The sequence below is a fragment of the Dendrobates tinctorius genome, unplaced genomic scaffold, assembly GCF_039654945.1.
Source record: "Dendrobates tinctorius isolate UK_male_01 unplaced genomic scaffold, ASM3965494v1 ptg000263l, whole genome shotgun sequence".
NCBI lineage: Eukaryota > Metazoa > Chordata > Amphibia > Anura > Dendrobatidae > Dendrobates > Dendrobates tinctorius.
Window position 1 is genome coordinate 8,230,611 of NW_027361930.1, and position 27,977 is coordinate 8,258,587.

At 42.2% G+C, this 27,977-nt stretch overlaps 1 protein-coding gene across 3 annotated transcripts in view; it reads left to right on the plus strand.

The window, feature by feature from the left end:
* The window catches only part of LOC141069428 (S-adenosyl-L-methionine-dependent tRNA 4-demethylwyosine synthase TYW1-like), a 452,148-nt gene that overhangs the window by 290,014 nt on the left and 134,157 nt on the right, over nucleotides 1-27,977 (plus strand). For all 3 annotated transcript variants that reach the window (XM_073558957.1, XM_073558955.1, XM_073558956.1), the window contains exon 14: nucleotides 4,902-5,012. In XM_073558957.1, the coding sequence (XP_073415058.1) occupies nucleotides 4,902-5,012 (111 nt within the window). The remainder of the gene's footprint in view (nucleotides 1-4,901; nucleotides 5,013-27,977) is intronic.

Below are 27,977 nucleotides of genomic sequence, written 5' to 3' on the forward strand. Positions count from 1 at the left end.
AACCTGACATCAGACGTACTATCCCGTCCATGGACCCGGGCCCCTATGCCCATGGACGGGATAGTACGTCTACCGCGATCAGCGGCGCCCACGTGGTGAGCGCCACTGATCGCGGCCGGGTGTCAGCTGATTATCACAGCTGACACCCGGCACAATGTGTCAGGGGAGGTCACGGACCGCCCCCGACACGTTAACCCCTTGCACACCGCGATCAAACATGATCGCGGTGTACCGGGGGTTAAAGGGAAGCATCGGCAGGGAGGGGGCTCCCTCCGTGCTTCCCTGAGCCCCCCACGGCAGCGCAATGTGCAGCGCTGCTGCCGGGGGCTCCTTTCCTGCAGGCCCCCGAATCCAAGATGGCGACGAGGGCCTTCGGGGGCCTGCAGGAAGCTGGCTTCCTCAGTGCCTGCAAAGCGCAGGCATGAGGAAGCCTTGTGCACTGCCTGTGACAGATCGCTGATCTGTCACAGTGATCTGTGATGTGACAGATCAGCGATCTGTCACAGAACAGTGATGTCCCACCTGGGACTATTTAATAAAGTAAAAAAAAATTTAAAAAAAAGTGTTAAAATAATTTAAAAAAAATCGCCAAATAAATTACAAAAAAAAAAAATATTCCCCCAAATAAATCCATTTTTTGAAAAAAAATAAATAAAAGTGCACATATTAGGTATCGCCGCGTCCGTAACGACCCGCCCTATAAAACTGTCCCATTAGTTAACCCCTTTAGCGAACCCCTTAAAAAATAAAAATAAAAAACGAAGCAAAAAATAATTTATTATCATACCGCCAAACAAAAAGTGTAATAACGCGCGATCAAAAAGACGCATATAAATATCCATGGTACCGCTGAAAACGTCATCTTGTCCCGCAAAAAACGAGCCGCCACACAGCATCATCAGCGAAAAAATAAAAAAGTTATAGCTCGCAGAATAAAGCGATGCAAAAATAATTATTTTTTATATAAAATAGTTTTCATTGCATAAAACCGACAAAACATAAAAAAACGACCTAAATGAGGTATCGCTGTAACAGTACTGACCCGAAGAATAAAACCGCTTTATCAATTTTACCGCACGCGGAACGGTGTAAACGCACCCCCCCAAAAGAAATTTATGAAACGCTGGTTTTTGTTCATTCTGCGTCCCAAAAATCGGAATAAAAAGCGATAAAAACATGTCACGTGCCCGAAAATGGTACCAATAAAAACGTCAACTCGTCCCGCAAAAAATAAGACCTCACATGACTAGGTGGGTCAAAATACGGAAAAATTATAGCTCTCAATATGTGGTGATGCAAAAACTATTTTTACAATAAAAAGCGTCTTTTAGCGTGCGACAGCCGCCAAACATAAAAACCGCCATAAATAGTAAATCAAACCCCCCGTTATCACCCCCTTAGTTAGGAAAAAATAATAAAATAAAAAAAATGTATTTATTTCCATTTTTCCATTACGGTTAGTGTTAGGGCTAGGGTTAGGACTGAGATTAGGGTTAGGGGTGTGTTGGGGCTCGGGCTGGAGTTAGAATTGGGGGTTTCCACTGTTTGGGCACATCAGGGGCTCTCCAAATGCAACATGGCGTCTGATTTCAATTCCAGCCAATTCTGAGTTGAAAAAGTCAAACGGTGCTCCTTCCCTTCCAAGCTCTGACATGTGCCCAAACAGTGTTTTACCCCCACATGTAGGGTATCAGCCTACTCAGGACAAATTGCAAAACAATTTTTGGGGTCCAATTTCTCCTGTTACCCTTAGAAAAATAAAAAATTGGGGGCAAAAATATCATTTTTGTGGAAAAAAATGATTTTTTTATTTTCACGTCCGAGCGTTATAAACTTCTGTGAAGCACTTGGGGGTTCAATGTGCTCACCACACATCTAGATAAGTTCCTTAGGGGGTCTCGTTTCCAAAATGGTGTAATTTGTGGGGAGTTTCAATAGTTTAGGTACATTAGGGGCTCTCCAAAGGCAACATGACACCCGCAGACCATTCATCAAAGTCTGCATTCCAAAACGTCACTACTTCCCTTCCGAGCCCCGACGTGTGCCCATACAGTAGTTTTCTCCCACATATCAGGTATCAGCGTACTCAGGACAAATTGCACAATAACTTTTGCAGTCCAATTTCTCCTGTTACCCTTGGTAAAATAAAAAAAAAATTGAACCTGAAGTACTTTTTTTGTGAAAAAGTTGATGTTCATTTTTTTTAAATATTCAAAAAAATTCCTGTGACGCACCTAAAGGGTTAATAAACTTCTTGAATGTGGTTTTGAGCACCTTAAGGGGTGCAGTTTTTAGAATGGTGTCACTTTTGGGTATTTTCTATCATATAAACCCCTCAAAGTGGCTTCAAATGTGATGTGGTCCGTAAAAATAAAATGGTGTTGTAAAAATGAGAAATCGCTGGTTAACTTTTAACCCTTATAACTTCCTAACAAAAAAAAATGTTGGTTCCAAAATTGTGCTGATGTAAAGTAAACATGTGGGAAATGTTAGTTATCAAGTTTTTTGGGTGCCATATCTCTGTGATTTAAGGGCATAAAAATTCAAAGTTGGAAAATTGCGAAATTTTCAAAATTTTCGCCAAATTTCTGTTTTTCTCACAAATAAACGCAAGTTATTTGAATGAAATTTTACCACTAACATGAAGTACAATATGTCACGAGAAAACAGTGTCAGAATCACCGGGATCCATGGAAGCGTTCCAGAGTTATGACCTCATAAAGGTACAGTGGTCAGAATTGTAAAAATTGGCCCGGTCATGAACGTGCAAACCACCCTTGGGGGTGAAGGGGTTAATGTGACTGGGTTTTTTTCATTTTTTTTTTTTTTTTGCCATGGGTCACCTCACTTTCTTCATTGGGGGCTTTCAACCCAGTATTGGTTTTCGGATATTCACAGCCAAACAAAATCATATTCAGAAGTTGATGAACGATTTTTAGACTCTAATCTCTTTGTCCGTGTCCATTTTTTGCCCAAAATAACATGGTACAAATAGATTGTGCTATTTTATTTTGCAAAGGAAAAACTGACCTCTGCAAATTGGATCAGATTGAACTATATCCTACTAATCCTAAATACAGTCATATGTTAAAGTTTGGGCACCCCTATTAATGTTAACCTTTTTTCTTTTATAATAATTTTGGTTTTTGCAACAGCTATTTCAGTTTCATATATCTAATAACTGATGGACTCAGTTATATTTCTGGATTCAAATGAGGTTTATTGTACTAACAGAAAATGTGCAATCTGCATTTAAACAAAATTTGACCGGTGCAAAAGTATGGGCACCTCAACATAAAAGTGACATTAATATTTCGTAGATCCTCCTTTTTTTCAAAAATAACAGCCTCTAGTCGCTTCCTGTAGCTATTAATGAGTTCATGGATCCTGGATGAAGGTATTTATTACCATTCCTGTTTACAAAACAATTCCAGTTCAGTTAAGTTTGATGGTCGCCGAGCATGGACAGCCCGCTTCAAATCATCCCACAGATGTTCAATGATATTCAGGTCTGGGGACTGGGATGGCCATTCCAGAACATTGTAATTGTTCCTCTGCATGAATGCCTGAGTAGATTTGGAGCGGTGTTTTGTATCATTGTCTTGCTGAAATATCCATCCCCTGCGTAACTTCAACTTCGTCACTGATTCTTGCACATTATTGTCAAGAATCTGCTGATACTGAGTTGAATCCATGCGACCCTCAACTTTAACAAGATTCCCGGTGCCGGCATTCGCCACACAGCCCCAAAGCATGATGGAACCTCCACCAAATTTTACTGTGGGTAGCAAGTGTTTTTCTTGGAATGCTGTGTTTTTAAGCCTCCATGCATAACGCCTTTTTGTATGACCAAACAACTCAATCTTTGTTTCATCAGTCCACAGGACCTTCTTCCAAAATGTAACTGGCTTGTCCAAATGTGCTTTTGCATACCTCAGGCGACTCGGTTTGTGGCGTGCTTGCAGAAACGGCTTCTTTCGCATCACTCTCCCATACAGCTTCTTCTTGTGCAAAGTGCGCTGTATTCTTGACCGATGCACAGTCACACCATCTGCAGCAAGATGATGCTGCCGGTCTTTGGAGGTGGTCTGTGGATTGTCCTTGACTGTTCTCACCATTCTTCTTCTCTGCCTTTCTGATATTTTTCTTGGCCTGCCACTTCTGGGCTTAACAAGAACTGTACCTGTGTTCTTCCATTTCCTTACTATGTTCCTCACAGTGGAAACTGACAGGTTAAATCTCTGAGACAACTTTTTGTATCCTTCCCCTGAAAAGCTATGTTGAATAATCTTTGTTTTCAGATCATTTGAGAGTTGTTTTGAGGAGCCCATGATGCCACTCTTCATAGGAGAATCAAATAGGAGAACTTCTTGCAAGTGGCCACCTTAAATACCTTTTCTCATGATTTGATACACCTGGCTATGAAGTTCAACGCTCAATGAGGTTACAAAACCAATTTAGTGCTTCAGGAAGTCAGTAAAAAGTAGTTAGGAGTGTTCAAATCAAGAAAATTATAAGGGTGTCCATACTTTTGCACTGGTCAAATTTTGTTTAAATGCAGATTGCACATTTTCTGTTAGTACAATAAATCTCATTTGAATCCAGAAATATAACTGAGTCCATCAGTTATTAGATATATGAAACTGAAATAGCTGTTGCAAAAACCAAAATTGTTATAAAGAAAAAAGGTTAACATTAATAGGGGTGCCCAAACTTTAACATATGACTGTGCTAACCTTATCTTAATTTACACTTACATGTGGTTTATGTACAATTGCATTATTTTTTTTTTAAATTATTTACATTGTTGCACTGGTATTGGTCACCACAGTATGTGTGGATATTTCTTTTCATGCTCAATTGTGTACAATTAATTTGTTAATGTTTCATATGTTTTATAGCAACAACGAACAGTATACAGATTAACTCTTGTAAAAGCATGGAATGTGGATGAGCTTAAAGCCTACGCAGACTTGGTGAAACTTGGAAAACCTGACTTCATAGAAGTTAAGGTAAGATACCCTGTTCATATACGTGTATTATAATATACATACTATAGTACTGGTAGGTGGGTATGGTGAGTTCTACAGCAGCTTAGGTGAGTAGTAGCAGCTATCAGTGATGGCCGATAGCTGCTACTGTGCAGCAGTCAGCGATGGCCGATGGCTGCTACCGTGCAGCTGCACCCAGCGCCATTTTCAGGTTTTTTTTTTCTTTTGAATTTATAGCATGATATAAAAGAATTAACATATATGCGATCAGGGCCCTCGCTCCTCTTGGTGTCTGTTTTGATCTATGTATTTATTGGTATGCTGTAATGTCTATTGTCTGTAGAAGTCCCCTCTATAATGTAAAGTGCTGTGGAATATGTTGACACTATAGAAATAAAATTATTATTATATAATCATTCATACTTTGAAACATTATTTTTTTAGCAGAAAGTTAACAAACAACTAAAACATGACTAAACTCTGGAGCGAATTATAAATAGTTACAGAAATTGCATTAGAAAATTTGGTTCTCTTTCTGTGACAACTTTTTTGGTTGTCTCTTGTACTCCTGCATCGGATCATCTATTAGGGTACCGTTACACCTAGCGATGGACCAGCGATCCCGACCAGCGATATGACACGGTCAGGATCGCTGGTGCATCGCTAGGTGGTCGATAGTGAGCTGCCACTCAGGCAGATCTCACCAGCGACATCGCTGGGGACGGGGGTCGCTACTTACCTGTCAGACGCGGCGATCCTGCGTCCTCCCGCCCGGCTCCACGCGTCGCCCGTCGTCACAGCAGGAAGCGCCGCAGGAAGTGACCGACGAGAAATGGTCCAGCAGCTTCTCGCGCGATCAGCGATAATCAGCGGGGGAGCGGGTCGGAGGTAAGTATCACATGCAGCGATATCGCTAGTGATATCGCTATAACGTGACAAAATCGGTGACTTTACAGCGATATTGCTAGCGATATCGCAGTGTGTAACGGGGGCTTTACAGTTGTACAACAATTGCTCATTGTTCACTGTTATTCAGATTGGTGGAAAAAAAATGCCTGTAAGCTAAAGTAAAGAAGTAATCTTTAAGGACATGTTATTGCCAAGATCCTTGTATGTAATGAGATTTTCCACCAACTCTTCATGTTTCCCCAAAAATTAGTTACCACTAATGCAATTTCTACCCATGCAGCCTTTTCATTGCCCTGCAACAAGCGGAGAAACTCCTCATCTTGAAGAAGCTTATGAACTTCAAGTCCAATAGACTTTTTGCTTTTATCTTTTTTTTTAAAATTCATTTATTAACCCCTTCCTGACATCTGACGCACTATCCCGTCCATGGGACCCGGGCCCCTATGCCCATGGACAGGATAGTACGTCTACTGCGATCAGCGGCGCCCACGTGGTGAGCGCCGCTGATCGCGGCCGGGTGTCAGCTGATTATCACAGCTGACACCCGGCACAATATGTCAGGGGCGGTCACGGCCCGCCCCGACATGTTAACCCCTTGCACACCGCGATCAAACATGATCGCGGTGTACCGGGGGTTAAAGGGAAGCATCGGCAGGGAGGGGGCTACCTCCGTGCTTCCCTGAGCCCCCCACGGCAGCGCAATGTGCAGCGCTGCTGCCGGGGGCTCCTTTCCTGCAGGCCCCCGAATCCAAGATGGCGATGGGGGCCTTCGGGGGCCTGCAGGAAGCTGGCTTCCTCAGTGCCTGCAAAGCGCAGGCATGAGGAAGCCTTCTGCACTGCCTGTGACAGATCGCTGATCTGTCACAGTGATCTGTGATGTGACAGATCAGCGATCTGTCACAGGACAGTGATGTCCCACCTGAGACTATGTAATAAAGTTAAAAAAAAAAAAAAAAAAAAAAAAAAAGTGTTAAGATAATTTAAAAAAAATCACCAAATAAATTAGAAAAAAAAAAAATTAATTATCCCCCAATAAATCCATTTTGTGGAAATAAAAAAAACCCCATAAAAGTACACATATTAGGTATCGCCGCGTCCGTAACGACCCGCCCTATAAAACTGTCCCATTAGTTAACCCCTTTAGCGAACCCCTTAAAAAATAAAAAACGAAGCAAAAAATAATGATTTATTATCATACCGCCAAACAAAAAGTGTAATAACGCGCGATCAAAAAGACGCATATAAATATCTATGGTACCGCTGAAAACGTCTTGTCCCGCAAAAAACGAGCCGCCATACAGCCTCATCAGCGAAAAAATAAAAAAGTTATAGCTCGCAGAATAAAGCGATGCAAAAATAATTATTTTTTATATAAAAGTTTTCATTGCATAAAACCGACAAAACATAAAAAACCGACCTAAATGAGGTATCGCTGTAACCGTACTGACCCGAAGAATAAAACCGCTTTATCAATTTTACCGCACGCGAAACGGTGTAAACGCACCCCCTCAAAAGAAATTCATGAAACGCTGGTTTTTGTTCATTCTGCCTCCCAAAAATCGGAATAAAAAGCGATCAAAAAATGTCACGTGCCCGAAAATGGTACCAATAAAAATGTCAACTCGTCCCGCAAAAAATAAGACCTCACATGACTCGGTGGGTCAAAATATGGAAAAATTATAGCTCTCAATATGTGGTGATGCAAAAACTATTTTTACAATAAAAAGCGTCTTTTAGCGTGCGACAGCTGCCAAACATAAAAACCACCATAAATAGTAAATCAAACCCCCCGTTATCACCCCCTTAGTTAGGGAAAAATAATAAAATTAAAAAAAAATGTATATTTTTCCGTTAGGGTTAGGGCTGAGATTAGGGTTAGGGGTGTGTTGGGGTTCGGGTTGGAGTTAGAATTGGGGGTTTCCACTGTTTGGGCACATCAGGGGCTCTCCAAATGCAACATGGCATCTGATCTCAATTCCAGCCAATTCTGAGTTGAAAAAGTCAAATGGTGCTCCTTCCCTTCCAAGCTCTGCCATGCACCCAAACAGTGTTTTACCCCCACATGTAGGGTATCAGCCTACTCAGGACAAATTGCAAAACAATTTTTGGGGTCCAATTTCTCCTGTTACCCTTAGGAAAATAAAAAATTGGGGGCAAAAATATCATTTTTGTGGAAAAAAATGATTTTTTTATTTTCACGTCCAAGCGTTATAAACTTCTGTGAAGCACTTGGGGGTTCAAAGTGCTCACCACACATCTAGGTAAGTTCAGTGGGGGGTCTAGTGTCCAAAATGGGGTCACTTGTGGGGAGTTTCAATAGTTTAGGTACATCAGGGGCTCTCCAAACGCACATGACACCCGCAGACCATTCCATCAAAGTCTGCATTCCAAAACGTCACTACTTCCCTTCCGAGCCCCGACGTATCATTTGTGGAAAAAAATGATTTTTTTATTTTCACGTCCAAGCGTTATAAACTTCTGTGAAGCACTTGGGGGTTCAAAGTGCTCACCTCACATCTAGATAAGTTCCTTAGGGGGTCTAGTTTTCAAAATGGTGTCATTTGTGGGGGGTTTCCACTGTTTAGGTACATTAGGGGCTCTCCAAAGGCAACATGACACCCGCAGACCATTCCATCAAAGTCTGCATTCCAAAACGTCACTACTTCCCTTCTGAGCCCCGACGTGTGCCCATACAGTAGTTTTCTCCCACATATGGGGTATCCGCATACTCAGGACAAATTGGACAACAACTTTTGGGGTCCAATTTCTCCTGGTACCCTTGGGAAAATAAAAAAATGGTGACTAAAAGATCATGTTTGTGGAAAAAATACCAATTTTTTATTTTCACGCCCGGGCGTTATAAACTTCTGTGAAGCACTGGGGGGTTCAAAGTGCTCACCACACATCTAGATAAGTTCCTTGGGGGGTATAGTTTACAAAATGGTGTCATTTGTGGGGGGTTTCCACTGTTTAGGTACATCAGGGGTTTTCCAATCGCGACATCGTGTCCGATCTCAATTCCAGCCAAAAACGTCAAATGGCGCTGCTTCCCTTCCGAGCTCTGCCATGCGCCCAAATAGTGGTTTACCCCCACATGTGGGGTATCAGCGTACTTAGGACAAATTGCACAATAACTTTTAGGGTCCTGTTACCCTTGGAAAAATAAAAATTGGGGGTGAAAAGATCGTTTTTGTGGAAAAAATGATTCTTTAATTGTACAGCTGTACGTTATAAACTTCTGTAAAGCCCTTGTGGGTTCAAAGTTCTCACCACATATCTAGATAAGTTCCTTCGGGGGTCTAGTTTCCAAAATGGGGTCACTTGTTGGGGGTTTCCACTGTTTAGGTACATCAGGGACTCTCCAAACGTGACATGGCGTCCGATCTGAATTCCAGCCAATTTTGCATTGAAAAAGTCAAACGGCGCTCCTTCCATTCTGAGCTCTGCCATGCGCCGAAACAGTCATTCCCCCCCACATATCAGGTATCAGCGTACTCAGAACAAATTGCACAATAACTTTTGCAGTCCAATTTCTCCTGTTACCCTTGGTAAAATAAAAAAATTGAACCTGAAGTATTTTTTTTGTGAAAAAAGATAGATGTACATTTTTTTTTTAAAAATTCAAAAAAATTCCTGTGACGCACCTAAAGGGTTAATAAACTTCTTGAATGTGGTTTTGAGCACCTTAAGGGGTGCAGTTTTTAGAATGGTGTCACTTTTGGGTATTTTCTATCATATAGACCCCTCAAAGTGGCTTCAAATGTGATGTGGTCCGTAAAAATAAAATGGTGTTGTAAAAATGAGAAATCGCTGGTCAACTTTTAACCCTTATAACTTCCTAACAAAAAAAAATTTTGGTTCCAAAATTGTGCTGATGTAAAGTAAACATGTGGGAAATGTTAGTTATCAAGTTTTTTGTGTGCCGTATCTCTGTGATTTAAGGGCATAAAAATTCAAAGTTGGAAAACTGCGAAATTTTCGCCAAATTTCCGTTTTTCTCACAAATAAACGCAAGTTATTTGAATGAAATTTTACCACTATCATGAAGTACAATATGTCTTTAAATAATAATAATCTTTATTTTTATATAGCGCTAACATATTCCGCAGCGTTTTACATTTTGCACACATTTTCATCGCTGTCCCTGATGGGGCTCACAATCTAAATTCCCTATCAGTATGTCTTTGGAATGTGGGAGGAAACCCACGCAAACACGGGGAGAACATACAAACTCCTTGCAGATGTTGTCCTTCGTGGGATTCGAACCCAGGACTCGAATCCCACCAAGGACAATGTCCACTGAGCCACCGTGCTGCCGAGAAAACAATGTCAGAATCACCGGGATCCATGGAAGCGTTCCAGAGTTATTACCTCATAAAGGTACAGTGGTCAGAATTGTAAAAATTGGCCCGGTCATGAACGTGCAAACCACCCTTGGGGGTGAAGGGGTTAAACAACAACACACAGATGTACACATTTTGTAAACAACCAATGCAATGTATACACGATCATCATAATATCTGTAAAGGGAGAAAACCAGCAAGTTTGCATATTGAGTTATTTGTACAGATCTCAATTTCACAAGTCCTCACTCTTGCGAGGCCTATGGATAATCTAGGAATAGTTACAAGAACCCGTTATTCATCTATACAAATGTTTGGCTATGCATAACCCAGAATGATACATTACAACCAACATATCTAACATAATACAAAAAAAACTATTACTCCTACCCTGCTGCCAAAACAACCTCCATAGCACTGATAACATTGTAAACCTATAAAGTAGAAGTCAATATATTTTTCACTACAGCTATTATGCTAATAACAGACCACTATCTACGCAATGTTTTAGTAAGGCCTGTTTAACACTTCCGTTTGCAGGCGTCAGTCACAGTCCGCTATTTGGGTAAAAAAAATGGATCTGACGGATTTGCCTGGCGGATCCGTTTTTTTCCCCATAGACTTGTATTGGTGGCGGATTGTGACGGATGTCCTTCTGTTGCATCCATTGTGCGGCGGATCGGTCATAAAATTTGGGTCCTTCAGGGGAAAAAAAACATCCATAGGAACGTTTTTTGTCTGCGTCAAAAAGGCGGCCGGTGACGGATTCGTCAGTGTCCGTTGTCTGGTAGAATGGACGCCTATGGGCGACGGATCCGTCCCCGTCCGTCACATGACGGAATCCGTTGACGAAGTCCGTTTCTTTAAACTGAGCATGCCCGGAAGGATTTGCTTTCATGAAATTTAACCCCAAACCCATTCTGGCACAAAATCTCTATTTGTTTCTCTCTCTCTCTCTTTCTCTCTCTTTCTCTCTCTTTCTCTCTCTTTCTCTCTCTTTCTCTCTCTTTCTCTCTCTTTCTCTCTCTTTCTCTCTCTTTCTCTCTCTCTCTCGAATCATGATCCTTTACATTCCAAAATCTGCAGTTTCGACGGATCTGTATGACATCTTAAACATTCTGAAGACCACCCCATCCTAAATGGCCGTAGTGGGGTCAGATGTGACTGGTGCACTATATACATTTGAGTCATTTTATTATTGGCTTTTGGAGACACTCCGGTGGGAGAACCAAGGATCTCCTCCCAATCTTCATTTTGGATATCTGGAACTAGAGACCTCCACCTCTCCCTTATTAACGATAAAGCAGAGTCAGAGCCCGTGGACAAATGTAAGTGTAGAAATAAGACCCTGGGGGCCTTGTGATTTGAGAATCCCTATCAAAGGAAAGGACAATATTGCCTGGGTCGTATTTCTGTTACGTAAGTGTGATTGACTTTCTGATCCAAGCTGTAGGTATCGAAAAAATTGGGACCTCAGGACACCGTGTTTAATTTGCATTTGCTCAAAGGACATTAGGACATTGTGATCATATAAATCATTAATCGAGGAAACATTATATGAGATCCAGTATTGAGTGGACTGGTGGTTTAATATCATCGGGAAATGGGAATTATTCCATAATGGCATTTCAGCTATAATGTCAACAAAGCGAACCACTCGTGTAAGTTGTTTCCAGACTGACCTTGCCAACCAGAGTAAGGATAATAATCCAGAGACGTTAGGTTTGTCTACTTCTAAAAACCCCAACAAGCAATCAGTCGCTGCAGCATGAGCCAGATGGCTCTCTGAGTTAGGCAAACAATTATTAGGCATCCATCTACTCAGGGCTCTGACTTGCCCAGCCAAGTAATATAAAGAGAAATCTGGCAATGCCGCCCCGCTCGACTGTTTAGACCTATGTAAGGTAGACAATTTGAGTTTAGGTCTAGACTTCCCCCATATAAAGGATGAGATTAATGAATTTAGGCCTGAGAAAAAGGATTAAGGGATCAGTACTGCACTATATTAGAGGGAGTAACTGAGTGTGGGGAGTAGGATCATTTTAATCAGGTTAGTACGTCCAGAGACAGATAATGGCAATTTACTCCAGATAGCAAATTTAAGTTTAAGAAGATCTAACAACGGGAGAATTTTAAGCTGGGTCTAATATATTTTGAGATATTTATTCCCAGGTACTTAAAGTTAGTTACAACAGGCAATGGGGATAACGTTTCAAGGTGATCCATTGGACCAAGGGAGAGAGGCATCAAGGCGGATTTATACAATTTATGTATAATCCCGAATAATTACTAAATTTGTCTATAGTAGCAGTCACATGGGGTAGTGTTTCTTCTGCTTTATTCATAAATATCACCATATCATCAGCATATAAGCCAATGGTAGCTAAACGACCCGCTATTTCTATACCTTTAGTGACTGGAGTGGATCTTATACGGATCACCAACGCTTTTGATTGCAAGCACGAAAAGGGCCGGGGAAAGGGGCCACCCCTGGCGTGTTCCTCTTGCCAAAGAGAACGATTCGGATACAGAGTTATTTATTATTATTCGGGCTTTTGGTTTCATGTACGTCGCGCATATCCACTTCCTAAATTTAGAACCTAATTCATATTTTTGTAAACATGCAGATAAAAATGACCACTCGAGAATCGAAGCCCTTAGGCTACTTTCACATTAGCGTTTTTATGCGCTGCACTGCGTGCGCAGTCCAAACGCATGCAAAAAATGCATCAAGCGTTTTGCATGCGTTTGCTTATTTTATGCGCATGCGTTTTAACCAGTTTGTTGCCATGTGAACTCTTAAAACGCCAGCGTTCCCATGAACTGTAATGTAATTTTTTTTTTTTTTTGCGCATTCCGTGCACTTTTGTGTGCATGCGTTTTTTTGACATAGGTTGGGTGCACAAAAAATGCAACAGGATGCGTCCGGTACGCCTAGTCGCACACTGGAAAAAAGCACGCGTGCAAAAAACGCTTACAAACGCTAGACCATGCGCACCCATGTTAAACATAGGGGTGTATTGCGCATGCGCATGTACGCGCACGATGCGCTCCGCTAAAAAACGCTAGTGTGAAACCAGCCTTAGCCGCATCCAGCGAAGCCAAGGCCCATTCGTTATCTGGCACTAAGGAACTGTACTGGACCACTGACTGAACTCTCCTAATATTAATAGATGTTTTTTTCCTGGGCATGAAACCGGTCTGGTCTGCATGTATTTCTAGTATCACCGAATTTAATCTAGTGGCCAGGATTGTAGTGAAGATCTTATAGTCCACATTTACCAACGATATGGGGCGGTATGATCCACATTCAAGAGGATCCTTCCCCTCCTTCCTAAGCACCATTATATTTTCCTCATAAAAGGAGTCCAGTTAAGAACCTTGCTCCCAGGTCCTCTGAAACACCCTCAGAAGGAGTGGTGCCAAAACATCCCGATATTTCCTGTACATTGCTATGGGAAATCCATCCGGACCAGGCACCTTCCCAGAGGCCATATGCGCTATAGCTTCATTTATTTCCTCTATCGTGAAGTCTGCATCCAGAAAAGCTTGTTAAGCGAGACTCAGTGTGGGAAACTTTACGTCTGATAAATGCTCATGGCAGTCCAAAGTGCTTAAACACTTTTATAATAGTTTTATAATAGTCATGGAAACTCTGGAGTATATCAACCGTTTAGGTTATTATTGAGTTATCTAGTTTTCGAATTTGAAGTATGGTATTTGATGTGTTGTGTTGGCGCACTATAAATGCCAATAACTTGCTGGACTGATTTCCTAGTTCAAAATATGACTGACAAGTAAAAAATAATTTGCGTTTAGATTTGGTATCCATATATTGAGTATATAATCTATGGGAGTTTAGCCACTCATTTCTATTCTGATTTGTTTGATTAGCTATATAATTTGCTTCCGAATCCCTCAATCGCTTCTCCATCTCATCATCTTCCCTAGATGTCACCTGTTTAATATAGAAAATTGTGGAAGACAAACATCCCTTTTGATACGCTTTAAGGGCGTCCCAAAACAAGTTAATATTCTGGGGTTCAGGGTGGGACGAAATGAAGCAGGCTAATTGGTCTAGAGTTCTGTCATTGGGGCCCATTAAATTCAGCCAAAATTGGTTTGACTTCCAAAATGGATTACGACTCCTTTGGCCAAATCTAAGTGTAAGTATTATCGGGCTATGATCTGAGATGCCCCTGATCCTATGTTCCACATCCCCCACCAACATTGCCAGGTTTCTGGAACCAAATATATAATCTATCCGAGATAGTGTCTAATGGACGAGTGACAGGTATATTCTCTCATGTCAGGATGATGTATCCTCCACAAATCCAACCAACCACTGACCTCAATGAGCAATGACAGCGGAGATGAAGAGCAGGCCGTCCTAGATACTCCGTCATCTATTCTAAAGGGCCTTTTTCACATAGTTAGATCGGTAAAGCGTCACCGATTTTGTGACGCAACAATGATCTCGCCAGCGATTTCGCTTTGTGTGACCCGTACTTGTGACCGGCCCATCGCTGGATATTGCTGATCGTGCTCAAATGGCCTGGGCCATTTTTTCGTCGTCGGTGTCCCGCTGGCCGGCATGCATCGCTGTTTTCGGCGCCGACTAGTGACGTCGCTGGCGATGCAGAACTCATGGACGCAGGCCGAAGTCGTCATAATAGTTGAGTTGTGACTGGTAACAGCGACCCCCGATGGATCTCTGTATCGCTGCTGCGTCTATGGAGAGATCTGCCTGTTTGGCAGTTCACTAGCGACCATTTAGCGACGCAACAGCGATCCTGACCAGTTCGTATCATTGTCGGGATCACTGGTGCATCGCTAAATGTAACGGGACCAATCAAGACCGTTATCCATGACAAGGTTAAACTCTCCCATACACATAACTAATGCATCTGGATAATTTAAGGCAAAGCTTAAACAAAGCTTCCCTCAGTGTCTTTCCGAGCCTCCTTGACCTCCCATCTAGAGTCCTTATGGATTAAAAAAGAAACCCCTCTAGAGTAACTGGTGTGGAATGTATGTATGGACCATTGTACCCATGGTTTCTGCACATAACGAGCCGAATCTTTGGTCAAGTGTGTTTCAACCAGGGCCACAATGTGAGGACGATGACGTTTAATCTGGGAGAAAACCTTAATTCTCTTTCGGGGAGACCCAAGACCTCCCACATTCCAAGTCATGCATATTAATTCAGACTCCATGGTCCCTTGTCCTAATATGGTATACAGTGTCGTGCAGACTGAACCTTAAAGGCAGCATATTTAGTATCTTGGCAGCAGTATCTATATAAACATCAACTAACAATACTGAAACAAGAAAAAAATAAAATAAAGTTCAAAGAGGAGCACAGTCCCATGCTCCTGTCATATTCCCAAAAAGAGGGTACCCTCACTGAACACCGTGTCCTGTATCGGTGTTACATTGGACGTTGGCGGAAAGAGCCCCATTTTCCCCCTATGTACCCATATAGGGGACGGCAGCAGTCAAATCAGGGTGACGTTCCAGTTGCTCACGCGTGGGACTGCAGCCATTCCACGGCCTCCCCCGCGGTTGTGCAGAATATGGAAGAGCCCTTGTAAACAATATAGAGTCGAGCTGGGTAAATCATTGAGTATAAGATGTTTCTTTCTCTGAGTTGCTTCTTGATCTCCATAAAGTGAGCCCGCTGCTTCTTTAGCTCCATGGAAAAATTGATATTGTGGCATTATTGAATTTAATGGGGCTTTTTTTCCTTGCCATGTGGAGAATACTGTCTCTGTCCCTGCAGTTTAAGAGACGTGCCAAAAAGGACATGGCGGACTGCCTGGGGGGAGAGATTTTGTTGGGACCCTTTGGGCCCTTTCTACAGAAAAGGTTGAAGAGAACTTGTCTCCCAGAGTGTCTTTAAGCCAATTTTCAAAAAATTGCTCCGGCCATTGTCCTTCAGAGCGTTCTGGTAATCCAATGATTAGGATATTATTCCTGCGCGACCTGTTTTCCAGGTCATCCGCCTTCTGCCTCCAAGCATTCATGGAGCCAGCTACTTTTGTCAGTTTAGTTTCCAAGGGCGTAAGGGTATCTTCCAGGCTGGAGACTCTCGTTTCAACTTCCAAAATGCACCCTCTCATGGCTTGCATATCCTGCCGAAGATGCCCAACATCCGAATGTTCCTCCTCTATTTTCCCAGTCAGGGATGTTCTAGTTAGAGATATGGCTTGCATTAATTGTTCAGACGTTTGCCTTAAGGTACTGTCACACTTAGCGATGTACCAGCGATCCCGACCAGCGATATGACGCGGTCTTGATCGCTGGTACATCGCTAAGTGGTCGCTAGTGAGCTGCCACACAGGCAGATCTCACCAGCGACATCGCTGGGGACGGGGATCGCTACTTACCTGTCACACCAGGCGATCCTGCGTCCTCCCGCCCGGCTCCACGCGTCGCTCGTCGTCACAGCAGGAAGCGCCGCAGGAAGCTGACGACGAGAAACGGTCCAGCCTGTTCTCGCGCGATCAGCGATAACCAGCGGGGGAGCCGGTCATAGGTAAGTATCAGACACAGCGATATCGCTAGCAATATCGCTATAACGTCACTAGTTATAGCGATATTGCTAGCGATATCTCTTAGTGTGACATGCCCTTTAGAGTCAAGTCTTCTTCATTCCCTCCCTCTCCGCCGTCAGAATTGCGATTTTTTTTATCACTGGTCCACAGCTTTAACATTTGATGGAGTATTTCTGCGGGACCTTGAATTATCAGAGGTGTCGGGCCTTGCAAATGCTTTTAATTTTTCAATCGCCCCTGAACTCTTCGGGCTCATGGTTAAGATTTATGTGGTATAGCAAGTTGAAGTAAATTGTCCCTTTCCTTTGCCCCTAATTTACAGCAGCTCTCTTGTAGTGCAGGAACTTAATTTGCCTGAATTTACTATAGTGAGACAGAACAACTAAACTTATCTGGTCAGTTATGCAACTCTTTTCCAGCTATAATATAATATGCTGCTCTGTCAGCAAGTCACTGCGTTATGCACCCTTCCAGCCTTAGGGAATTGGAGAACTGAAAGTGAAAGTACAGAGATACCAGCACAGTCTGTTATGTTGTTTTATCAGCAGGGTATAATACCCAATGTGACCTTAGCGTCCTGCAACAGACCCCGGCGTGCGATCCGATGAAGTGTGCGGTCAGCATACTGCTCCAGAGACCGCAGCCCCAGTCCCAAGCAACTGAGAGGTGATGAGAGCAGTGAATGTAATCAACGGGCAGCATATAACTTCAATGAGGGAGCACGGGGCTCATTTCCCAGAGCTCACACCGTGCACAGCCTCCTGTGTACCTTTTATGAGTCCTGTGCTCCGTCCAGCCCACCACACCTGAGGTGAAGTCTTCCAGGCTGCATCTCCGGTACACGCACTAGAAAATGGCTGCCGCATCCTTGCAGGCTCTGATTTCCGTCCGGGTCTCCCAGGATCTACCCTGACCGGAGCCGCACTCTGAACCTCCTCGGAAGCTAGAGGTTCCCCGGAGCCCAGGGGGTCCACAGTATTATCAAGGTGGGTCTTTCGGGTCATATAAAGGCAGGATTTGAGTCAGGATTGTTGGAGCTCTGCCTAAGCACATCCACTCAGCTCCTCTGCATCGCCACGCCCCCCTTCTTGCTTCATCTTTGCTTCACTCAACCTTGAAAATTTGTCAGTGAGATACTTTAATGCTCTTGCGTTTTTATCCTTTACAAAGTTGTTCATTAGGCCCAAATTGATATGCAGTATCGGTAACAAAATCTTATTTGGGTCAACAAGGGCTGGCTATGGGACAATTTTACTCACTGGCTGAAGTGAATGTCTGACAGGCTAGTCTTTTATTGTAGTGTTATTCTCTTGCACGACTATCCCTCTCGCACAGAAAGCAGCAGTACGTGCGTCCACCCTGGAGGCCAAGTAAGAGGGCAACCATATTATATATATTGGTCAAAGTTCAGGCACCTCAACAGCTGTTTTATGTTGTCATAGGTTTCTTTCATGTGGACTGCATAACTAACTGGAATTGAAGGTAGCGCATAGCTATTACTACTTTCAGGCTTGTTTTGGACAAATCGATGAAGAGCCTCCATTCCTCTGTATTATGACTTCAGAGATTCCATTTATCTGTTGATGATGTTGCATGGCACAAGATCACTCTTCGTGAAGAAGTTTTGGACAAGACCTTTATCACGGTTACGGAACACAGAAATTCAAACCTCGCCCAATAGGTTCCAGGCTACAGCAATGGAATCTCCTAAGAACTCAGCCTTAAGGGCATGTCACACTAAGAGATATCGCTAGCAATATCGCTATAACTTGTGACGTTATAGCGATATTGCTAGCGATATCTCTGTGTCTGATACTTACCTACGACCCGCTCCCCCGCTGGTTATCGCTGATCGCGCGAGAACGTTCAGGACTGTTTCTCGTCGTCAGCTTCCTGTGGCGCTTCCTGCTGTGAGGACGAGCGACGCGTGGAGCCGGGCGGGAGGACGCAGGATCTCCACGTCTGACAGGTAAGTAGCGATCCCCGTCCCCAGCGATGTCGCTAGTGAGATCTGCCTATGTGGCAGCTCACTAGCGACCACTTAGCGATGTACCAGCGATCCTGACCGCGTCATAACGCTGGTCGGGATCGCTGGTACATCGCTAAGTGTGACAGTACCTTTACTCTTGGGCAGATCCAAATATCTAACAAGATAGTTCAGTTCACTTTGTGTTATAAGGTGTGGTTCAGTTGAAGTTTCAGACAGAAATTCTGGGTTGTGAGAGGAAGATGCATCATAACACCAAGCGCCCTGTTCTTCCTCACTTGACTCAACTGAAAATGTTCCTGATTCTTTTGAAACCAACAGTTCTTCTGCATGTGGTACTGGGCGTATTTTAGATGGCATGTTTGGATACTGTAAAGTCCACGTTTTCTCTGCAACTCTTTTCATCATTGGAGACTCCATGCAAAAATGGTAGTGTAATCTGTTGGCTGTGTCCAGATCATTGGGGCTGCAAAAGGCATAGATTTCCTATTCCCATGTAACCACTGGGTAAGATTTGATGCACCTCTATTGCAGCATGTGTGGAGCCCAACTTTTTTTTTTTCTGATCTCCTATTATGCAGCCAAAAAAGTGACTTCTTTGCATATGTAGCAAAAACTGTCCACTTTGGTAATGAAGGAATGAGACATCTGAAAAAAACATACAGAAACATGTCAATTTACTAAGAACCTAAGCTACGAAATCCTAAGACCATACAACTTACACAGATGGCATTTATAAAAGTAGGTAATTAGGATTACATTATTAGAACTGAGTTAAGGTTTTATGATTGGTCACTCTAAAATGATAGAATACAGAAGGCTCAATACACTAAATAGATTATGTAATAGACTATCGGATAAAAATGCAATAATGATGATGAAATAATAAACACACAATTTTGCTATAAGCTTATATGAAAGGTGTCATAAGCAATTGCAACCTTATCTGTAGCTTGAATATGAAAGCCAATTAGCAAATTTTAGCATCCTTCGTGTTCAGGACCACCAGACGGGTTTCTGTCCAGGAGTATGTATAACACATACATACCCTCTGGTCCTGGTTCAGAAATCTGCAAATCCCAACAGCTCACAGTACATACGTTGAGAGGCATTCATAAGTCTGCAGTCACACAATGTGACTGCAGACTTATCGATTTGGATCAGACAACTCCTTTAAGGCATTTGCAGAAATTTCTGCAACTAATCTTCTGTATGTGACTATGCCCAGTAGAATGATCCTGCTCTCTGGGTAGTACTGATGCTGTGGCAACCATACTACACCCAATGAATGCCATGCAAAGTCCAAATTTGCTTGGATGACCAGAAGATCATCGTCCATCCCAAATAGTGTCTAGTTTCGGTCCTAGCATACTTTAGAAAATTGTAATGAAATATTTAAGAAAAAAATAATTAGAAATCCTGCCTGTAGACTTCTGAGTGACGCTCTTGCTGGAAAAAAAATTGTACTTCATTGCAAACAGCTCAAATAATTGTATAGAGTTTATGATGTAGCGATATTATGTGCCCTATTTTTATAGTCTGCAATCACTCAGCACGTTTTATATTGAGAACAAATCCAGCAAAGTAATTATTGTTTGCTTTAAACTGAAAAATGTCTATACTGAGTAATTAGCTTGTTTGTCTTTACTGTTCATACAGACTTGTGAGGTTATTGTGCGTCAGCAAATCTATGAAGCTTCTGTTAAGAGTTACATAGTTAATACGGCTGACAAAAAGATGCTTATCCATTACGTTCAACTGAGGGAGAAGAGATGATATAGAGAAGGGATATATGTGCAACCATAATTATAGAATCATAGAATCGGAAGGGACCTCCTGGGCCATCTGGTCCAACCCCCTGCTCAAAGCAGGATTCGCAAAATCATTCCAGTCAGATGTCTGTCCAGTCTCTGTTTGAAGACTTCCATTGAAGGAGAACTCACCACTTCTCGTGGCAACCTGTTCCACTCATTGATCACTCTAACTGTCAAAAAGTTTTTTCTAATATCTAATCTGTGTCTCCTCCCATTCAGTTTCATCCCATTGCTTCTAGTCTTTCCTTGTGCAAATGAGAATAAAGATGATCCTTCTACAATGTAACAGCCCTTTAGATATTTGTAGACAGCTATTAAGTCTCCTCTCAGTCTTCTCTTTTGCAAACTAAACATTCCCAAATCCTGCAACCTTTCCTCATAAGACAGGGTTTGCAGACCGGTCACCATTCTGGTCGCTCTTTTCTGAACTTGCTTCAGTTTGTTGATTTCTTTTTTAAAATGTGGTGCCCAAAACTGGACACAATATTCCAGATGAGGTCTGACCAAAGAGAAGTAGAGGGCAATAATGACTTCAGTGATCTAGACTGTATGCTTCTGTTAATACATCCTAGAATTGCATTTGCCTTTTTTGCTGCTGCATCACACTGTTGACTCATATTCTGTCTGTGATCTATTAGTATACCCAAGTCTTTTTCACATGTGCTTTTGCTTAGCCCTATTCCTCCCATTCTGTATATGCTTTTTTCATTTTTATTGCCCAGATGTAGTACTTTGCATTTTTCCCTGTTAAAAACCATTCTGTTAGTTGCTGCCCACTGCTCCAGTTTATTTATATCTTTTTGAATCCTCTCTCTTCTCTAGTATTAGCTATCCCTCCTAGCTTTGTGTCATCAGCAAATTTAATCAGTTTACCCTCAATTCCGTCATCTAAATCGTTGATAAAGATGTTGAACAATACAGGGCCCAGGACAGAGCCCTGTGGTACCCCACTTGAGACATTCTTCCAACTGGATGTGCAGCCATTTACGACCACTCTTTGGGTCCGATCACTAAGCCAGTTATGAATCCACCTAACAGTTGCCTTGTCCATTCCATACTTAGTCATTTTTTCAATAAGGATTGTATGAGATACTTTGCTGAAGTCAAGATATACTATATCAACAGCATTTCCTTGATCCACCCAATCAGTGATTCCGTCATAGAAGGAAATTAAGTTAGTCTGACATGACTTATTAGTTACAAACCCATGCTGACTCTGTTTAATCACTTTATTCTTATCCAGGTACTGACATACATGTTGTTTAATAATTTGTTCAAAGATCTTCCCTAGTATAGAAGTCAGACTCACCGGCCTATAGTTGCCTGGGTCCACCTTCTTCCCCTTTTTGAAGATAGGAACAACATTTGCTCTTCTCCAGTCTTCTGGGACTTCTCCTGTTCTCCAAGAATTTTCAAAGATTATGGAGAGGGGTTCAAAAATTTCTTCTGCTATCTCCTTCAGTACTCTGAGGTGTAATTCATCTGCACCTGGAGACTTGAATTCATTTAGGTTAGCTGAGTGTTTCCTCACTATCTTTCTGTTTATAGATATCCTGGATTCTTCTATTCCCTTAATAGGACAGTGAAGAACAGTTGATGTTACATTTTCTTTCTGAGAGAAAACAGATGCAGAATAGGAATTTAAAAGTTCGGCCTTCTCAACATCCTGTCTTACCATTTCATCATTTTCATCCTGTAGAAATCCTATAGCATCTTTGACTTTTCTTTTACTTTTGACATATCCCCAAAATCCTTTATTGTTGCTTTTGACATCTCTTGCAAGCCTCAATTCATTGTCAGCTTTAGTAATTCTGATTTGTGCCCTGCAGGTTCTGCAGACATCATTATATTCTTCTTTAGATATGCCTCCCTCTTTCCATTTTATAAACATTTCTTTCTTCCTTTTTAGCATGTGCTTAAGTTCTTTGTTCATCCATCCTGGATTCCTTAAATGCTTCCTATTCTTCCCTCTTTTAGGAATTGTTAACAATTGTGCTTTGAGAATTTCATTTTTCAAGATTTCCCATCCTTCCTGGACATTTTTGTCTTTAAGGATATCCAGCCATTGGATCCCTCCAATTCTCTTTCTGAATCCCTTAAAATCTGCCTTTCTGAAATCTAACCTTGACGTCTGAGTCTTCACAGGTCTTCCTCCTCTAGTTATCCAAAATTCTAAAATAGCATGGTCCCTACCTCCTAGGGTCCCAGCCACTTTTACCTCCTCAACCATTTCCTCCCTGTTTATAAGGATTAGATCCAAGGTAGCAGTTCCCCTTGTTTTCTCCCTTACCTTTTGGAAGATAAAGTCAGCAAGAGAGGATAAGAATTTCCTTGACTTGTTAGTTTTGCCTGAGAGAGATTCCCAACAAATATCTGGATAGTTGAAATCTCGCATGACAACTACGTCATATTTTTTGGAGAACTTGGCCATTTGATGCATAAAGAGTTCATCCATATCTTCAACTTGCACAGGCGGCCTGTAGTAAATGCCTACAATGGTGTCCTTTCCATTGTTCTCTTCTGTCCTTGTATTCTTACCCAAACAGTTTCCACAGAACTCCCAGTCTCTGAAGCTTCAATCTCTGTGCAGATATACGCGTTTCTAACATACAATGTGACACCCCCTCCTCGTTTATCAAGTCTGTTTCTTGCAAATAAGTTGTATCCTTCTAGTCTTGTATTCCAATCATGTGTATCGTCCCACCAAGTTTCAGTGATTCCAATGACATCATATTTCTTTTCCTGCGTTAGTAGTTCCAATTCTCCTTGTTTGTTGCCCATGCTTTGTGCATTAGTATATAAACATTTTAGTTTGTGATTGTTTTCTCTTTATACAATATTTTTATTATTTAGATTCTTTTGTCTTTGTTCTTCCTTTCCACTTCTAATAGTAGAGTTCTCAATAGCATTTGTCAGGTGTATGGCTTTTTCTGGTCTTTTGCTTCCCTTCCCACGTTGTTCTAGTTTAAAGCTCTCCTTACAAGTGTAGCAAGGCGACTTCCAAATATTTGTTTTCCAGTCTTCGTAAGGTGTACCCCATCTCTAGCAAGTAGTCCATCGTATAGGTAATTCACTCCGTGATCCAGAAATCCAAATTGTTGCTGACGGCACCATCGACGTAGCCAGTTGTTAACCTGCAGAATCTTATTCCACCTCCTTGTTCCATGGCCATCCACTGGGAGGATGGAAGAGAAGACCACCTGCGCTCCCAGTTCTTTCACTTTCTTGCCTAAGTTTTCAAAGTCTCTGCAGATGGTTTCCAGGTCGTTTCTTGCGGTGTCATTTGTCCCCACATGTAGTAGCAGGAATGGGTAGTCATCTGTAGGTCTGAAGAGTCCTGATATCCTGTCAGACACATCTTTAATTTTTGCACCTGGAAGACAGCACATTTCTCTTGAAGTTATATCCGGTCTGCAGATAGCGGCGTCTGTTCCTCTCAACAGGGAATCCCCCATGACCACCACTCTCCATTTCTTCTTCACAACATTTTTCTTTCTCCATCCAGGAGGACTCTGAAGGCGTACAAGGTTGCTGTTTGTGGGCAAAGTCTTATCCTGATGTATTTCTTCAACGTTTTCCTGCGTGAGAGCCTGGTACTGGTTCCTGAGAAGTATGGGTGCTGACTGCCTCCTGATCCTCCTGCTTCTCTGGGTCACATGTTTCCATTCCTCTGTTTCTTCAGGTGCACTTCGAATTTCTTCTCTTTCTGTAACATGAAATGATCCACGAGTTATTTGTTTTTTCTCACCTTGTAAAGACGCCGGTACAGTGTTAAAATGTATTGTGAATAAAAAAAGCTTTTTATCATCATTAACCCCTTTCCGTCATCGGGCGTGATAGTACACCGATATCGGGCTCCCTCCCTTTAATGTGGGCTCCGGCAGTGAGCCCACATCGTTTCCGGGACATGTCAGCTGTTTTGAACAGCTATAATGTGCCCGCAGTAGCCACGGGTGGAATCGCGATCCACCTGTGGCTATTAACTAGTTAAATGCCACTGTCAAACGCTGAAATCGGCATTTAACAAGCGCTTCCAGCAAGCATGCTTGAAGTGCGCTTAACCTGCGTCACGTGATCACGGATCACCAGTGTGTCAGCATGACAACGTGAGGTCTCCTGGAGACCCCTATGGTTGTCAGTGCCGTCTTGCTATGAGCGGCACCCAGTGGTCGGTGCGCATAGCAAGTGAGTAAATATGCTATATAGAGGCGACCTGATCATCGCCTCTATGTAGCAGAGCCGATAGAGCTATGGCAGCTTCTAATAGCGCTTTTTTTTTATTATTTTAGCAAAGTTTGGCATTTTTTTTTCACTACTTAGATAAAGAGAACTTTGGTGTCTATGAGCTCATAATGACCAGGAGAATCATAATGGCAGGAAAGTTTTAGCATTCTGGGCTGTAAGTCTTCCCCCCTGCAACATGGGTGACAGCCCCGGCAGTTCCGGACCCAGAGTGAGAAAAATTTCCATGCTCTTGTACTTCCTCTTACATTCCCCCTTTTTTTTAGCTTGCCATTCCACAGGCGAGAGTTCTTGGCTCACATGCTGAAAATCTTCCAGCCCTTTGACTGTTTGTTTCCAAACAAATTCATCTTGATTGTAGCGAGTAGGGGCTACACCACGGTGGAACGTTCGGAGCGTTGTAGAGTAGAAGGAGTAGTAGATTCTGTCGGAGCAGTTGAATCCGGTTGTCCTGAGGGACTGGTAGACACGTTTCCCCTGGCTGAACTGTCAATATCGGACTCTTCCTTTTCACCTCTCACGAGAACTGCTGTAGCTTCATTTGGAGTATCTAGTATTTCCTGGCTCTGGTTGGGATCCCTATATAAGCAGGGTCGTAACATGGTTCGGTGAACTATTCGAGTGGGAGCATCCTCTCTCCCCTCAGGCTGGATCTCGTATACAGGTCCCCTAGCATTGACTCTCCGCTTCACCCGATAGGGGTTTTTCTCCCACTGGGACTACTGCTTGTCACGAGGGCGTGTTTGTCGAACCAGTACACGATCTCCAGCTCGAAGAGCTGTCCCACATAGGGGATCGATAACACTGTGTTACAAAGGTTTTGTCCCTCAGACAATTTTGAGTGTTCCTGATAGATTTTTTTCATGCTGATTTCAGAAATGACTTCAGATTTTTCCTATCACGTAAGGTTTTTGAGAGATGATACAGAACATTATAATCTGTTATAATTCTAAAAACTCATATATGAACTTTTTCTGAAACAGTATATTCTGAATTTTCCACTGAAATAGCATAAATCGCTGATCTACACATATGCAAGCACTTATTATGCGAATTCCGCGCAGGCACAGTGAATCATTCGGCTGACCATGTACGGAACATATCACATCTCCTGGGCAGGGGAGGAATCAAAAGACAATACTGACATGCTTAGAGCATGGCTGAATGGATCACGACCTTCAAAGCCGTTCGCTGTCTCAATAATATGGAGAGAGCAGAGAGATCATGTAACAGATTGCTACTTCTGCCTTACAAAAGTAACAGGATATTCAGCAAAGAACAAGAAATCAATAGAATATCCTAATTTTCCTTCAACGATAAGACCAGTGCCACACGATGAAAGTCTTAGTGTTCCAAAGCCACCCATAGTATGGACAATAGAGGACGAGGAAGATGAACTAACAATGTTAGTGGGAAAATGAAGCTGCTGCAGACCCAGACTTTGAGCCTTCTACATCTTATCCACATCTGTTCAGTAAAGTGTCTGAGTGACTTGGTCAGAGATTTGAAATTGTCAAAGAGGCAGACAAAATTATTGGGATCAAGGCTGCAAGAACAGAATCTTTTATTACCAGGAACAAGAGTTTCTGTTTTTTGCAGTCGTCAAGGAGACCTTAATCAATTTTTCAACCATGTCAACGGTTTACCTTTTGCAACGACGTCTTTGGGTTGCTTGGTGCTTTTGGATGCGAACATGACCCGAAGGAATGGCGACTGTTCATTGACTCGTCAGTTTTGAGTCTGAAGGCTGTTTTACTACACAACGGAAATATCTATCCTTCTATGCCTATTGGACATGCCGTACGCATGAAAGAAACGTATGAGAATATGGAGTTATTGTTGACCCACATTAATTATAGAAATTATAACTGGAACATATGTGGTGATCTAAAAGTTATTGCACTTCTTCTTGAACTGCAGCTTGGATACTGTATATCAAGTATTGTTGTTATATCAAGTATTGTTGTTTTGTGTAAATCGAGTTTGTTGGGGTCATTGAGGTTTATTTTATGTCAATCATTATTAACCTAAAAGAAAAGAACATACCGCTTTTACTATCCTAGACAAAACAAATTATATAACAATTATAAAACTTTGCCTATAGAAAATCATACAGATAAAGCAAATGTTGAATGAGCACCTGAGGTGCTTGCTCATGCAGGCAATTAACATCAATACAACTTTGTCTATAATTGAAGGCGAGTATTGTTGTTTTATTTGTGAATGGGATAGTCGTGCACAAGAAATGCACTATTTCAGAAAGGCTTGGCCACTCCACAAAAACCTGGCTGCTGGACAGAAGGATGTTAAACATAATCCTCTCCTTGATCCAACAGAGAGATTTCTCCCTCCTTTGCATATTAAACTTGGGCTTATGAAGAATTTTGTCACAGCAATGAACAAAGAATCGGAAGCCTTTTCTTACTTGCTACAGAAATTTCCAAGAATAAGTCATGCAAAGATTAAAGAATGTATTTTTATTGGCCCACAGAGATATAATGAATGACAGTAGCTGTGATGGTCTTTTGCAAGGTGCAGAACAAGTGGCATGGAGAGCCTGTAAAGATGTGACCTTCAACTTCCTTGGCAACTGCAGAGCACCGAGCTTTGAACAACTCGTGGACAACAATGCGCACAGCATATCATTTGATGAAATGCAATATGTCATTAAAAATGCATTTTCTAAATTCTCACTTGGATTTTTTTCCAACCAATCTTGGTGCCGTTAGTAATGAACACGGTGAAAGATTTCACCAAGACTTTGTGCTGATGGAGAAAAGGTACCAGGGAAAGTAGAGTTCGTCAATGCTGGAATCTTGTTTGAGAATTATCTGACACGGATTATAAACTAAAGTCGTCTGCAAAACACTTTTGAACAATTTTTCTTTTGCTACTGACATCGAAGCACATGTATGTAGTGTCTCGGATGTCATAATGTAGACTAAAAACTGTTATTAACCCCTTACTGCCAGCTGACGGAATATTATGTCAGCTGGCAGTATCCCCCGTTTTGAGGTGGGCTCCAGCGGTGAACCCAACCCAAATCCGTGACATTATTGCCCGCAATAAGCGCGAGAGGAATTGCGATTCACCCGCACCTATTAAGTAGTTAAATTCCGCTGTCAAACTCTGAC